The sequence below is a fragment of the Cololabis saira genome, chromosome 8 (genome assembly GCF_033807715.1).
Source record: "Cololabis saira isolate AMF1-May2022 chromosome 8, fColSai1.1, whole genome shotgun sequence".
NCBI classification, from domain to species: Eukaryota; Metazoa; Chordata; class Actinopteri; order Beloniformes; family Belonidae; genus Cololabis; species Cololabis saira.
This window is the reverse complement of record NC_084594.1, coordinates 40,963,313-40,979,483: the sequence shown is the minus strand read 5'-3', so window position 1 is coordinate 40,979,483 and position 16,171 is coordinate 40,963,313. Positions and strand designations below refer to the sequence as shown.

Sequence of the window (16,171 nt, the reverse complement as noted above, 5' to 3'; positions counted from 1 at the left end):
GCCAATCTTATTTAGTTTATACATGCAACCCTTGAGAAGTATCATCCAGAACCACAGCTCCAATTTACATTGCTATGCTGATGATACACAGGTGTTTCCAAACTTAAGGCATGTCCTAAGGACATTAAGGACTGGATGTCTACTAACGCTTTGCATGTTATTCCAATAAAACAGAGGTTATTGTTTTTATTACACCATAGTAAGAGATTAGATGGTGTTGTGATGGCCTCCACCTACTGAGCGAAACTTTGGAGTTAATTTCGATCAGGATTTGTCATTATAACAGCATATTAATCAGGTTTGTAAGACAGCATTTTTCTATCACTGTAATATCTCTCCACCTTAGGGGGCAGAGGAGACGGTCTACCGTGTTAGAGGGACCTGTCCAGTAGATTTACCCTGAAATCCTGCTAGTGGAAACGTGCCTAATTAAAAGTATCTTATAACCATAATGGTGCTCCATTGTTCTTGTAGTTTGTTGTGCTGGTATCCCCCTCATTTTCTCTTCTGTACATGTTTGCAGGCCAGAGCTTCCAGAGCTGCATCCTGACCTGTAGTCCTCCCTCTGACCACCTCAGTTGTCTTCTGTCTACATCTGTTTATATAGTGGTCTCTGTAGTGCACCACAGGGGCGGGGCTTCAGGAGGGGCTGAGGGGGCTGTACTCCCCCGGCCCGGGGCCCACTGGGGCCCCTGAGGCAGCAGGCGCCGCCCGCAAGATTTTTTTTTTTGTGGCACCACTTGGTTCATATAATATGTTGTGCTGAGATTTTCACACTCACAGTTAACATTAAAACAAAAATTGCAAGTGAATCTCCAAATGTATTTTGAGTAAAATCGTTCGTCATCAACAGCCGTCTATCAACGTCATATGTCGTCATCGATCACTTGTCAACAGAGCAAAGTAATCCTACAGCCTAAACATGTTAGAAACACAAAAGTGGAGCGATGAAACGCAAAGAAAAAGAAAAAAGGGAGCAAGAAAAAGCCAAATTGCCCAAGCTAGATGCATATTTCGTTGGCCCTAATCCTCCTCCTGTGGGAAATGAAGCTGATGTTGTTAGCAGAGATTCTTCCCCAGGGATGAATGACGAGAGGCTCCAGGGTCCAGGCTGCAAAGGGCCCGGTCATATGCCCCGCCCCCCCGGCCCGGCTCTGATATGTTCCGCTACTGGTCCACCAACTAACCATGTATCAGTAATATGTATATACAACTCTAAGTTCTCTTACTAATGGATAATTAAGTCTAATATATCTGGTCTTTTGTACCTTTGACAAAATATCTGTGTCTCTCCTCTCTTTGTTCATCATTCTCTCTTTCTGATCTCCTACCTTTCCCTCCTAAAGGGGTGTTTTTCTTCCCACTGTCTGGCTTTAGGCTTTTCTCCCACTAGTTGAGTTTTTTCTGCCATTATTTACGTAATAAATGCTCGGGGGTCATGTGCTGGGTCTCTGGAAAGCACCTAGAAACAACTTGTATTGCAAAACACGTTATATCAATACAATTGAATTAGTCTTAGTCTTTAGTCTTAGTTGTGTTTAAAATTAGGTTTTAAACACGTGAGAAAGGTCTATAACCAGATCCTTCTCAAACTGAGCATTATTAATGTAGAAAATATAATGAAGTGGGTCAACAGACAAACAAAAAAAACCCAACATAGACAGATTGATACCCAATAATAAATAGATGAATCATAACAAAATACATTGATATGACAGATAGTAAAGGCAGAAATGTCCCCTGCATTTAAAAAAGCCCAAAAACAAACAAACAAAACTCAAACAGATTTTTTTTTTTATTATTCAGCCTCTTCTCTATTATAGTTTTAGTAAGATGGTTAAATATACTTTGTCCTCTCAGCAACAAAGCTTTGGGTTTTAAAGGGGACCTATTATGAAAAACAGGTTTTTTCTTGCTTTAACATATATAAAGTGGTCTCTCCTCAGCCTGCCAACTCAGAGAAGGAGGAAAGCAACCAAATTCTGCAGTGTCTGTACAGCCGCCCGGATGAGCCGTCCAGTGTGATGTGACTTCTTGAGCCGTTCAGATTCTGCTCCCGTCGTTACGTAACCAAAATGCGATTTACATAGGTTGGCCTCTGACACAACTAACTCCACCGGCCGGAACTTCCGCCATTTTTTTCGTAGCGGTGTATCGCGTCATTCAGGCAGCCAATCAGCACAGAGCCTCATTATCATAGCCCCGCCCACTCAGAATCCCACATAGATAATGAGGTTAGAGAAAGGGAAGATGAAGACATGGCTCAGAGGCTGAATTTCTAATTTATTTAGCAAAAACAATCAAAAGCTTGTTTTTAAGACATTCAAGGCCTGTTTAAAATAGGTATTAGATGCCATAATAGGTCCCCTTTAATTTGAATTCAGCTTTAGTCACTTTTCATTGCCACTTTGACCTCATTCTGCATATTTTATTGTATATTGGTTACATCAACATTCATTCAGCATTTATTTTAATCCTGCTGCCTTGGCCTGGTTTCTCTCAGAAAAAGTTATTTTTTATTTCACTGGGAATAACCTGAATTTTAAAAAGAAGAAAAACTCTTGTGATGCATTTGATTTACATGTAATTTGAAACAGAAAGACTGTCACGACGCACACAGTTCAGTTTATATGAGAATATAATTACTGGTTTTATTTTAGTAAATGAGTTGTGTCATTAAACCTGCCAAATAGGAAAACTACAGAGGAAGAAGAGCTACACTGCAGTAATAACATTACAGCCAAAGTTATCTGTTGATGCAGTATGACCTTTTCTCAAACAATGAAAAAGGACAAGTTCATTGATTTAGATCTCTGAGATAGAAGTCTAAGATATTTTATCAGCAGTCTTTTTCATCTTGGCTCCTGCATATATGATCATCATTAATGAACCACTGTCTGATGTTCATCACTGGGGAACAAGATCTGACACAGATATCCCTGTTTCTTTGCTTCATACACATCATGTGCAGCAAGAAGATGAAATTCTGATTCACAATATGATTCTCATAAATATTTAGGAAATGTGTAGTTACTAAAAATCTTCCAGAGTGAGAAATCTGTGGCAAGTGCAACTGACATTCATTTAACTGGTTATGAATCTTTGAGTGTGTTTTTGTTTTGTTTTAATGATCTGATCTGAAGGCAACAGAGATTTAATGATTAATAATATAAGGCAAGGAAAGTTTATTTGTACAGCACATTTCAGCCAAAAGGCAATTCAAGGTGCTTTACATAATAAAAACATAAAAAAAAGATAAAGGAAACAAAAGAAATTAAAGCTGCAAGTAGCGATGAACGGGCCCTCGCACCCTTGTGCACGTTCAGGCTGCAGTGGAAGCTTGTATGACTTGCATGTAGATTCTTCAGGCCTGGACATTTAGCGGATGACACCACCCACGACTCTCTGTATCAAACCATTCAAAAGTTATTGTAAAAAATAGGAACTATCACATATCGACGAATCAGAAGAAGGGGCGGGGCTAATTTGCACCAATTAAGGTCAAGTACTCAAAACCAATCCGGTGACACCACCCACGAGTCTTTATGTCAAACCATTCAAAAGTTATGGCAGAAAGTAGGAACTATCAAATATGGATCAATCAGACGAAAGAGGGGCACGCTTTTTGGCGTTGAGCGTCACCACGGTAACGCTTTTGACTGAGAAAAGTAATGCGCGTCGTCGGAGGATGGAGACGCACATTTTGATGTATAACACACCTGGGTGCACGTTACGGTTCGGGCGAAGAAGCGGCCGAAGAAATTATATAAATTGCGCCAAAATGACACGATTAATTAAAAATGGCCGACTTCCTGTTCGGTTTCGGCCATGGCGCCAAGAAACTTTTCTTTAAGTTGCGACATGATACAAGTGTGTACCGATTTTCGTGCATGTACGTCAAACCGTATTGTACGCACAGGTGTGCCCAATCAGCTGGACCAGGCTCGCGCCACCTGTGTGCTGCTCCCCCGCAGACCACGCCCAATCCTCCACCCTGCCACAGACCCCCATCGCCCGACTCACGCCGGGGACCATCTGGCCTAGAATGTGAAATTGAATTGAACTGAATTCATCCATCATCCATCTGTACTGAGATCAAAGATGGGCAACATAGGACCTACAGGTCTGGAACTGGCTTACTCATAAGCCAATCACATTAAGCCATTTAAACCGCACTATATGAATGTGAATTTCAGTCAGTTCAACACGGCTTCCAGCTAGACAGCAGAGCGGTAAGTAAAACATCTAATTTAACATGTTTGGCAAGTTAATCCCCTTGTTTGTTATGAGAAGTTGTTTAGTTATTAATCTCAAATGCTTTAATTGTGCAACTACCAATACAAGCCACATATTACTGTAGTGGAGGCTGTCCAATGCCGCAGGGACTCATGGGATGCCACATATTGCCCTCTGGAAAGACATGTTGCCCCCCTGGTCTAGATCCTAACACACATATTGTCTACCTTATAAATAACAAATTATTTAGGATTTTGCTTTGGGGCCTTGCTCAATGCTTCCTTAATGACTAGATGCTTTCAATTTTTGTTTGTTTCTCTTTTATTTTTACTTGTTAAACTCACGTATTCTGCAGACACTTATTTCAAGAAAACCTGCTGATAAGAAAATGGAGGAGCAGGAACTCATTCTTGTTTTCTTCTCAAAGTATCAAACCTGCTCTCCTGCACTTGAGGTTGTGTGACTGTGTTCACAAAAGATTCAGGAGATTTCTCCATGAGTTTGTCTGTGTATGTGTCACTGAGTTTTAGTGACAGCATCCTGAAACTTCAGTTGGCATTTTAATCAGAGCGGCATCAGGCAGCGAGCAAGACTTCCAGTGGATGGAACGAATCACCAAGTCATCCTGTGAGGTGGGGTGAGGCTTAGCAGCCATGGGGATCAAATTATCAAGAAGAGGAAGTTTTCACACTCTGTCTTGACTTCAGAATTTTAATAATGGATTTTTCTCCCCTCCTGGGTATAATCATATTATGTATAGTGCTGAGATATTTCTGAGAGCAGAAAAAAAGGACATTTGACACTTGAGGTTTTTAATCAGACCGAAGCATGCACAAATAGGGATGTCTGGATGAAAATGTACCTACCCGTAATTTCGCGACCATAAGGCGCCCTTTTTTTTTTTTTTTTTTCTTTAAAATGTGCCGGTCGCCTTATGAAACGGTGCGCCATATCTATGCTTTGGGTGAAGCCCGGGGGAGTTGCGGACGTGAAGGAGACCATCCACAGACAAGGGGGAAGGGGGGGTGTGTGAAGCACCCGTGGTCTGCGGACGTGAATGACACCAGCCACAGACGTTAAAGGGAGAAGGTGGGGGGTGTGAAGCACCCATGGTATAAGCACACGTGCGTGTGTGTTCTGTGTTCTGCAGCGCGTGTGACGCGCACTGCTGCAACCCGACTTCCAGGTTCCCAAAGCGGGATCAGATCAAATTCTCCTGGTTCCCACCCGCTTTAGGAGCAGGGATTTCAGGGGTCTGTCCCAGGTCGGATAAACTTCACCCTGCGAGATTTTCAGGCAAATCTGTCGGTTTGATCTCCGGTAACCAAGATGCAGAGGATGCGCTCAGGAGCCGCCAGGCTCCCGCCGCGGGTTTCCGGGCCAGGGCGCACCATCCCCGGGGCAGATCCGGCCGAAATGCTGCTGGTATTTCCCCGGGAGCCCCTGCTCCCATACAGGTGGGTGGCTTCGGTCCCAGCCGGTCCGAACAGGTCACATTCCCGGTTAAAGCCGCTGTGACGCGCGCTGCTCCACCCCGCTGGGGAGAGACGGGCTCTGCGCGGTGGAGGATCCGCACAACGGGGTATGAAAAGTTTATTTACTGTTGTGCAGAAAGTGTCTGACACCGAAGAAATTCGGACTGGCGCAGCTGAATTAGCTGAGCTCTTTAATGCAGAAACAGAGGTTTTGCTCCTGCTCTATTTTTTAAATAAGCGCTTGGGTGCTTGTGTGTGCGTTCTGCATGTGTGTGCGTTCTGCAGCGGGTGTGTGTGTTTTCCGGCCGGCGTGTTTTGCGGCACGCGTGTGTGCAGCTCTGCTCTGTAGACTGCGCCTTTTGGGTCGGTGCGCCATATGTATGTTTTAAATCTAAAAATGACACACAAAAATGAGGGTGCGCCTTTCCACACGGTGCGCCGAATGGTCGCGAAAATACGGTATGTCATTTCCCCTGCCAAAAAAGGGAAAACTAGTAAAAGTTTAGAAACAGAGATCTGATAATCCAGCGGTTGGTCTAGGTGCCTCGGTCCCCTGGAATTTACCTCTCCTCTGGTGAGATATTGGTTCTGTGTTACATCAAAAACAACCTTTGTTATCAGCCCAGACCCTCATCTGCTTTCATTTGGGGCCAAAAAGAATCCAGGAGATGCTCTTATTAGTTACCTATACCTATTTGTTCTCTCACAAGTTGAAGATAACAACTCCGACACTACAAAGATGAAGATCTCAGTTTAGTAGTGTTCCAGAAGGACACCACACCAGCTCCTGACTAACTGTGTACATTTTTCCATCATCTTTTGTATTTTTAACATACATTGTGGTTGTAGAGCAGGAACAAAACAGATAAAAGGGAAGAAGAAGATAAATACATGTCTTTCCTCATGATGAGTATAGAGTTTTCAGTATTACTGAGGAACCCTGTAATATCAGTGTTGTGCCACAAAGGAGGTGCTGGTTCAGTTATTAAAAAGTTATTAATAATCATCTTTCGATTATTTTTATTAATTAATAAAGAAGATGACTTATCAAAATGAATTATCAAAATGAATCAATCAAAACGGGGCACCTCCTGACTTATCAGGAAAATAATAACTGGACAGCAAAATCAGTCTCAAAGTAGCTGTTATTCCCTACGTGCCTGTTGCCAGGGATGGAGTTACAGAACAACAGTGAAGGAAGGAGTCCGAGCACAGACCTTTGCAACCAGCAGCTGTGACAAATATGGATAAAATAAATACAAACAACTTCTCTCATTCAAATGAATAAGAATTTATTTACACAAGTGTTAAAAGATAGTGAAACAACAATTGGGATAACTTCTGATGGCTAAACTACACATAAACAACAACTAACTAACATTAAACACAAACTTGTGTGGGTGTCAGCGCATATGTGTGTGTGCGTCAATATGTGTGTGTGTGTGCGTCAGGACAACGTTACGTCACGTGGACCTAAAACAAAATGGCGAACATTATGTCACATCACGTAAGACCTCAAAGAGAGATAGCAGATGCCCTGTTCAAACCTGCGGGGGGATGTGTCCTCCACCCAGTGGTAACTGAAAGTGTCGGAATACTAACTTGTCCATGTGGGTTAGTAAGGAGGAGAGGAAAACTGGCGTGATCTATCACCACCGGTACCTTTATCGTTCTGCTGTTCCCCACTCAGGAGCCAGTGTCTGGAGCTGAATCCACGACACTCGCTCTAAGCTTTTGTCTTAGCTGGGTTTGGGACTCTTTGCTCTTGGGCTTATCTGGGTGGCTCCTTGTTGTGGGGTTCCCGCTTTCTGGCCCACGGCGTCGATGGTTGGGGTGGCCCTGTCTCTCCGGGTGGGCTGGCCTCTCGCCGGGTGGGGCTTGTGGGCCTTGATGGGCGTGGACCTCTTGGCCCCGTGATGGGCCCATGCCGGGTGGTTGGTGTTCGGCTGGGTCCTGGTCCGTCGCCGTGGTTTTCCTGGCTGCTTCCTCCCGTGGTCATGGGGGCTAGGTGGCCTGGTTGTGCCCTCCCTCCTCCACTGTAGTTACAGTTCAGGTAAAGCCTTGTTTTCACTTTGCACACACACAATTACAGAGACATACACACCTGCTCACTCACCTACATGCTCACCCCACAGTTTTGGGGGACAGATAATCGCAGTAGCCTAGTCTTGATTCAGTTTTAGAGACCTGAAATGGTTGCTGTTTGTGTCTCTGCCTGTTCCTCAGCCTGTTTGTTTGTTTGTTTGTCTTCTCTCTTGCAGATTCCAATGGGTTGTGTGCCCGTTGTGTGTTTTCCTGTGTTTCTTTCTTTCTTTCATTTCAGACTTGCAGCAGATGCCACCCCCCCACCCCCTCTGATCCCCCTCATATATATGTTTTTTTTTTTAAAAAGCTTCATACAATTATGAGAAAACTGGCTTATAGGTTTCTGGCCTGTTATTGCTGGTGCCTCTGAGTATTAATAAAAAAACAAAGCAAAAAAAAAAAAAGTATAGTCATAGAAACAGCAATGACTTTCTAAAGCAAAAAATTATTTATTTTTGCTTTAGAATATATGAACCTGGAGACAAACTGGTGACTCTGACATATAATAAATCTGCTTTCACCCCTGATCACAGGGGATCTGCCTTCACATCTCAAATACTTCTTAGAAAACTTTAAATATCACCAAGGAGTTTAAAATATCAGTTTCACATTAATTGGGAGGGACATTTTGATTATTTTGGGGAGTGTTGTCTCACTCATCTAGTCTCCTGTCTCTTCTATTGACAAAAACCACCCAAAGTGGTTTTGAACAGGCTTTCTTTTTCTCTCTCATCACATCCTACAGCCACATGTCAGTGGACATACTAATAGAGAAGAAGTAATGATGGAAGAAGTGAGGAAAGGAAAAGAGTTACTGAACAGGAGCCAAGCTTGAGCAGCATCATGAAAGCAACCTCCCTGACTAATTTGGGACCTTTGAGCTAAATTTAGCAAAAGTGACTTTCTGTCACTTTAAAGATTACTGTATTTCTTAAGAAGACTTAAGGCTAAAGTCCTGAACCCTGTGAGTCTAGAGGTAGATTTGTATTTATTTTATTTGCAATAGAAAAGAAAAACTGAATTTGTCACAAAGCCACCACTGCAAGGGGCGGTGAATATCCGTAACCGTGCATTCACACCGAAAGCACCACGGGCGTCATAGGCGTCTGGCTGCCATTCAGTTTGAAAGCTTGCTGCAAGAGGCGTCGGAGGCCTTGGAGGCGTTGGGAGTGGTGAGGGAGCGTCAATTTGAAGTTGAGAGAATCTCAACCCGGCGATTCTCAACCCGGCCCCACCCGGCGAGGCTGGCCCCTCGCCGGGTGGGGGTCGTTGGCCTGGGGGGTGAGGGCCTCCTGGCCACATGTCCGGCCCGGACCGGGTGGCTGGGGTTCGCCTGGGTAGCGGTCCGCGGGATCCGCGGGATCCCTGGCTGCCTCTTCCCGTGTCGTGGGGGCCCCGCCCCGCGGGTCTCCTCGGCTCCTCGGTGGGTTGCCTCCCTCCTACTTCTCCCCTCTGTGGGGTTGCTGGTGGCCTGGGTTCCGGGTTCTTCTTTGTCGGCCTCTGGTCTCACGGGTGGCGGGGTTGCTCCCCCCCCCCACTATAGATACACTTCAGGTGGAGCTTTGATAGGATTATTACACACACACACACACACACACACACACACACACACACACACACACACACACACACACACACACACACACACACACACATATAGCCACATAGATATATACACACTCACGTACACACACACACACACACACATATATATATATATATATATATACATATATTCATACATGCATACATACACACACATAGCCACACATATACATACACACACACTTAGCCACACATACATATACACGCTCACACACACGCACACACACACACATACAGCCACTCAGACATATACATATACACACACACACACACACACACTCATAGCCACACACACACACACACACACACACAGCCACACAAACATATACATACACACACACACACACACACACACATAGCCACACAAACATATACACACACACACACACACACACACACACACACACACACATAGCCACACAGATATATACATACACACACAAACACACACACACACACACACACACACACACACATAGCCACACAGTCATATACATACACACACACACACTGGCTTGTTCAGCTGCATGCTTGCTCTGTAGTTTTTGGGGTTAGTTAGTCGCGGTAGCTTAACTTTGACTGTTTGGGTCTGGGTTTGTATGTGTGTATTAGGGCTGGGCGATATATCGAGATTTTAATATATATCGATATATTTTCAAACGCGATATGGTACAAGACAATATCGTTTTTTTTTTAATGATTTTGATATAGCTTATTTTGTGACAAATTGACTTGAATGTTTTATTTGTGATTTGCACAAATGTTTTGTTATTTGAACTGTCAACCTCAGTGGAAAAGTCTGCCTGTTACTGTCTACATTGTACAGTGTATTTTAATTTAATTGTTATGCAGGAAAGGGATATTTGTTTTATTTTATTCAAGAAGCATTTTTATTCTATATATGCAGGCAGTTTATTTTTATTTCATTTGTTTTATACATGTTGATATTGTGCAGACCTCTGTTAATAAAGGAACCTGTGTGACATTTGGCACGAGGCTTTGTATTAAAACTGACTGTTTTTTTAAGGGTTTGCCTCAGAAAAAAATGAAGCTAACAGAGATGCTATGCTATAATGCTTTGGGGGAAACCCCAATTAAGGCACAGAAAAAATATCGAGATATATATCGAGTATCGCCATTTAGCTAGAAAATATCGAGATATGACTTTTGGTCCATATCGCCCAGCCCTAGTGTGTATATATATGTATGTGTATTAAATATAGTAATAATGCACATATATATGCCTTAGGTTTTTACCGGCATGGTATCAACCATTAATATGTGTGCAGACAAGGTAAAAAAAATAAAATAAAAATAAAATACTGTATTACTAGGGAGGTGTTCCAGAAAAATTTTGCTTATCAATATTCTATTTTGGACAGATGAGAAGCGAGGCCCTCCTTAAATGTATTTGCAACCAAAAAGCCTTCAGGAAGTGGTTAACTGTTATGAACTATTTTTTGTTTGTTTGTTTTAGAAGAGGATGCATGGTGTGTCCTTGTGACCTAAAAACACTGGTTTCTGGTGTAGCCTATTATTGATGATGAGGAGACAAGATTCAACAGTGAAGATGACAGCCCATGGAGACATTTGGACTGCCGACACACACTCAGATCAGATGCTCCTTTACACCATAACTGCTACCCGGTTGTGTTGTTCCATGTGTGCTTCTCCTGCCAGCATCTTGCATCCAGCTATGAGTCTTGTCTGGTGTCTTACTTTGACTTAAGCCCTTATCTCCTCTAGGGTGCATAGACCGTTGACATCGGCTTTTATCTGTTCTTTGGAGATCTCCCCAGTTTAGCGCACTCTCTGGGGCGACCTTGTTTCCTCTTTCCTTGGGGGTTCCACTTCAAGGCTTGTCTGGTGGTGTTCGTCACCGGTTTTTTGAGGGTGTGGCCAATCCAATTCCACTCTCTCTTCCAGATTTGTAAGTCAGTGGGATCCTGGCTTGTTCTTTTCCACAGGTCCACATTGCTTACTTTGTCCCTCCACCAGATGTGAAGGATTCTCCTGAGGCAGGTGTTTATAAAAGTCTGCAACAAGTTGCTGGTGTGATAGACCCTGGCCTCTCTTACTAAAGGCCTGTTGTTGTGCTGGTATGATTATCACTGTAGTGGAGGTATGTGACTGAAGCCTCGCCCTGACCCAGATACAAACACCAGTCAGAGGCACGATTTGAACAGGGGTCTCCTGTGCTATATGTGTGTGTGTGTGTGTGCGTGTGTCTGTATATATGTATTTTTATACTTATACTGTGTATATATAGAAAAAGGCATGAAGGAGGAGTCATCTTCAGTGTCCATTGTTGTGGGCGAAGGTGTAGTTTTGTATGTGTGTAGTACATTTTGTTACCTTTGCCTGGTGAATTTAAATCACTGCGTAGTTCATCATCATTTCATAACATCAGAACAATTTTGAACTGCATTGTTGATTTTTAACTTTGAATATTTGGGCAAAAGAATGTGGTGAGACATAAAATTACCGAAAGTAATTAATTTAGCTGCATACGCAGCCCCAAACAAGTCTGCAAGACAAGAGTTCATTCATTTCGCTGTTCCTATCTTTAACCTCTTTTGATGTGTTTCTGGTTCTGCCACAGTGGGATTCCTGGGAAGAAGTGTGGAACCATCATCTTCACAGCCGAGGAGCTCAGTAACTGCCGGGTCAGTATCAGATTCTACGGAGAGAGTGCACACTCACAAGCACCTGGTAGGTAAACAGAGTCCAGGATGGAGTTCAGGAAGTTAAGCTCTGTGGGAAACATTCACAACAGTCTAGTCCTGCCTTTCCATTTCAACCCCACAGACTCCTGAATAATTTTGTCATTTGCATCAAATGCAGGGAAAGTCAGTATATACTTTCCCCCCAAAGTGATGGTAAAATAAGCTCATGAATTATTCATCTAATCTCATAGTTTATTCTTCTTGTCATGGTGGCGACATGGTTTGACACTCAAAGAAAGAATCACACGTGCGTCGTCTTAGAGTCTGATAGCTGAGCACATTAGGTTAAGTATGAGGCTTTTAATCTTTGATGAGGGAAGACATCCCTCACCCTGGGATCACATCAGCCACAATGCCAAAAGAAAGTAGATACTCTGACCAATACTTGTTCAGTAGTTATTAAAGCTCAAAGATTACAACAGGACTTAAAACCACAGAGGTCAGGAAAGATGCCCCAACAAACACAGGGACATTTGGCTAGGGATTTTTGCTATGAGACAAGAAAAAAGAGAAACAAAAATGAATCACTAATAATGGCATAAACAGACATAAAGAGACAAGTCGCCATTGCATCATGGGAGCAGAGGCTGGTAGAGTAGCCAAAAATTGTACTCAAGTAAAAGTACTGTTACTTCAGAATAATATGACTCAAGTAGAAGTAAAAAGTAGTCATCCAAATAATTACTTGAGTAAAAGTAAAAAAGTACGTGGTGAAAAAACTACTCAAGTACTGAGTAACTGTTGAGTAACATCTGATTTATTTTTTAACACAACCATTCAAACAAAAGTACAAAATAATCATCTTCAGGCAAATTAAATCAATAAAATAAATTAAAATTAATAAAAAATAAAAATAGCTTAAATTAAAATAATCTTAAAGTAAATTCAAGTACTTTAATACGTAATAAAATAAATAAAATAACAGAATAAAAAAAATAAATTAAGCACAAGTAGCACAAAATTTCAAGCCTTTGTACTTTTCTTTTTTAACCAGGCAGAACTAGAACAAGCCCATGGACTCATAGAAACTCTGTGTGTGTTTGAGTCTGTGTAAATGTGACAAAACATGCAAAAACAAAACAGTTTTCCAAATAATCACCCAGTGATGTCATGAGATTGACGCGTACGCAGATAAAAGGGATAAAAGAAAAGTAACAGCTCAACGTAGCCTAATGTAGCGGAGTCAGAGTAACAGTTTCTTCTTCACAAATCTACTCAAGTAAAAGTACAAAGTATAGTGATTCAAAACTACTCCTAAAAGTACAAATGTTCCCAAAACTTACTCAAGTAAATGTAACGGAGTAAATGTAACTCGTTACTACCCAACTCTGCATGGGAGAAACCTCAGCCGTCAAGGCCTACAGCAGTAGGATAACTAAGGGAATGGTTCATGGCCACCTATGCCAAGTTTCTGAGTTTCATTAGAAAGGGAACTTTAAAAGTGAATCCTAAAGAACGCAGTGGTGTTTGCTTTCTGACCTCAGAGTGGTTGATGGTTCTCCTGGAGAGGAACCTGATAACTGAGGCCTCCCATTCTGCTTTTGGAAACTTTGGGAAACACAAGTAAATCTGCAGCCTGGGAGACTCTGTTGGGATCATATGGAGGTGTTTAAGAAAACTACAAGATCCTAAAAGGCTTTTTTGAGAGGAGAGGAATTTCAAATCCTATCCTGGAGTTCACACAACGGTTGTGAAGAGAAACTATAGTTGGAGAGATAGGATCTCCTCTTCTTGTCCTCGTGGATCAGCTGGAGGCTGAGAAAATACTCTTTTCTCTGAACAGAAAATACAAACTACGGAGTTACAGTAGTTTTTTTCATCACTGAGGTACCATGTTCCTGATTTCAACATTGTGAAGTCCAATTTTAGCTACACAGCATTTTTTACAATACATATTGTTTCTAGGTGCTTTTCAAGGACCCAGAGCATGACCCCCGAGCAACCAGTAAAGAGTAGTGAATAATAAAGTCCCCAAGTGGGAGAATAACCTTTAAGCTAAACAGTGGCAAGGAAAACCCTTGACCAGGACCTCATTAGTGAGGACCCCTAATGCCAAAGGCCAGCCGGGTAGAGCAGGAAAAGAGGACAGAGATAGGACAGAGAAGAAGAAGAAGAACATGGGAGGAAGCAACTGTAGAAACTTTATTTATGTGTGAAGTAAAGGACAAATCCTGCTCGAAAATAATTATTTACAATAGTATCATGAAAAAACTCTAAAGCATTCTTTTTCCTGCACCATTAATGAGACACAAACTCAGTTCAGACCCAGACCCATCCCAAACTCTGATATTATTGTTTTCAGAATTTATTAAATATACAATTTTTTTCTGAATTTCAAAGATTCAAAACTGACTCAACCCTTGCAAAGCACTAAGGCCGGGGGTTAAACTGCAATATGGCCAATTAACAGGCTGTCTAACTGTAGTTTCAAGAGGTTCACAATTGATTAAGCAGTAGGTAAATGTTTCGAGGGACCGTGCACATCAGGGGCCCTGCCCCGTTTGATGCAATTCAGTTCAAAAGCAAACATCCCTCAACTGTCTCTGTGGCTGTCCCATGTGACTGGTAGTAACACGTCTGATTGGTTCAGGATGGTAACCAATAACAGCAGAGGGAGTGGGCGGCCCAGCATGGTGCTCTCTGCAGCATACTGAAAGTACAGGTTTCAGGGTGCATGATCTTACAGACCCAGGATGTTTTAGTCATAATCAGAGTAAAACTGTTCTTCTGTGGTGCTCAATCAATAGGAATAGTACGGAAGAGTATTAGGGCCATGCAAGAGGAAAAAAAATTGAGAGTGGAAGATTTTTTTTTAGTGTGCACTTCGAGAAAAAAGTCGAAATGTCGAGATTAAGGTTGAAATACAATTTCGAGAAAAAGGTCAAAGTTTCGTGAATAAAGTCGAAATTTCGCCTTTTTTCTCCACACTTCAACTTTATTCACGAAATTTTCACTTTTCTCGACATTTCGACTTTTTTCTCGAAATTGTACTTCAACATTAATCTCGATTTTTCGACTTTTTTCTCAACATTTCGACTTTTTTCTCAACATTTCGACTTTATTCGCGAAATATTGACTTTTTTCTCGACATTTCGACTTTTTTCTCGAAGTGCATAATGAAAAAAAAATCTTCCTCTAAAATATTATTTTTATTTTTCTCCTGCCTGGCCCTAATACTCTTCCGTAGAATAGGTATCAAACTTGCAACAAATATGTTTTTACACAAGACAAGCCATGCTTCTAAAAATATATCAGTTCATTAAACAAAGAGAACCAATGACTGTGGGGCAGAAAGTAGATATATAATCAGAATTAAACTAACTTCAGCCAATGACTGTATGATGATGTTACATTCAACAGCAAGAGCAGACTCTGACCTGACCAAAGATCTGAACTCATACCTTTCAGGACCTAGCTACCATGCAGTTCTGTGCCAACAAGCTAGATAAAAAGGATTTCTTTGGCAAGTCCGACCCTTTCCTCGTTTTCTACCGAAGCAACGAAGATGGAACGTAAGTCCGAAAGATTGTCATGGTGACCATCAGTCCTCTGATGTAACATCCATGTGTTTGTCATTTAGCTTAACCAGACAGGATCTTCCACAATCAGACCAGAATGTAAACATTTGCCGGTATTACCGCTCAGACAGCACAACAACACACATCTAACCATGAGTTGTGTTGGCGAGACTGGGGATGGTTGCAACACTTTTTGCATTTCATTCAGTTTCTAAGAGACTGTTTATTTTAGAAAACCCCAAATTCAGATAAATAAATCTAACATCTCTGAGCTTCCCACACACACTGCTCCAACAAATGTAGATCTCACAGTTTATGCATAATTTGTACTTAAACAGACAAAGTCAAATGTTGCAACTGACCCATAACAGGGGACAGTTGCAACATTGATTAAAAGATTATAAAAAAAATCAGTCTTTCACATTGTTATACAGTATCTTTTTATTATTTTTCTATTATAAGGATAAAAAATAATAAAAAGATGGAAATACTGTTCAAGTAACACCCATGAACAAGTAGCCTCAAG

At 41.8% G+C, this 16,171-nt stretch overlaps 1 protein-coding gene across 2 annotated transcripts in view; it reads left to right on the top strand.

Annotated features, from left to right (window-relative positions):
• The window catches only part of LOC133449562 (copine-9-like), a 177,359-nt gene that overhangs the window by 126,075 nt on the left and 35,113 nt on the right, over nt 1-16,171 (top strand). For both annotated transcript variants that reach the window (XM_061728726.1, XM_061728727.1), the window contains 2 exons: nt 12,004-12,067; nt 15,536-15,639. In XM_061728726.1, coding sequence (XP_061584710.1) covers nt 12,004-12,067; nt 15,536-15,639 — 168 coding nt within the window. The remainder of the gene's footprint in view (nt 1-12,003; nt 12,068-15,535; nt 15,640-16,171) is intronic.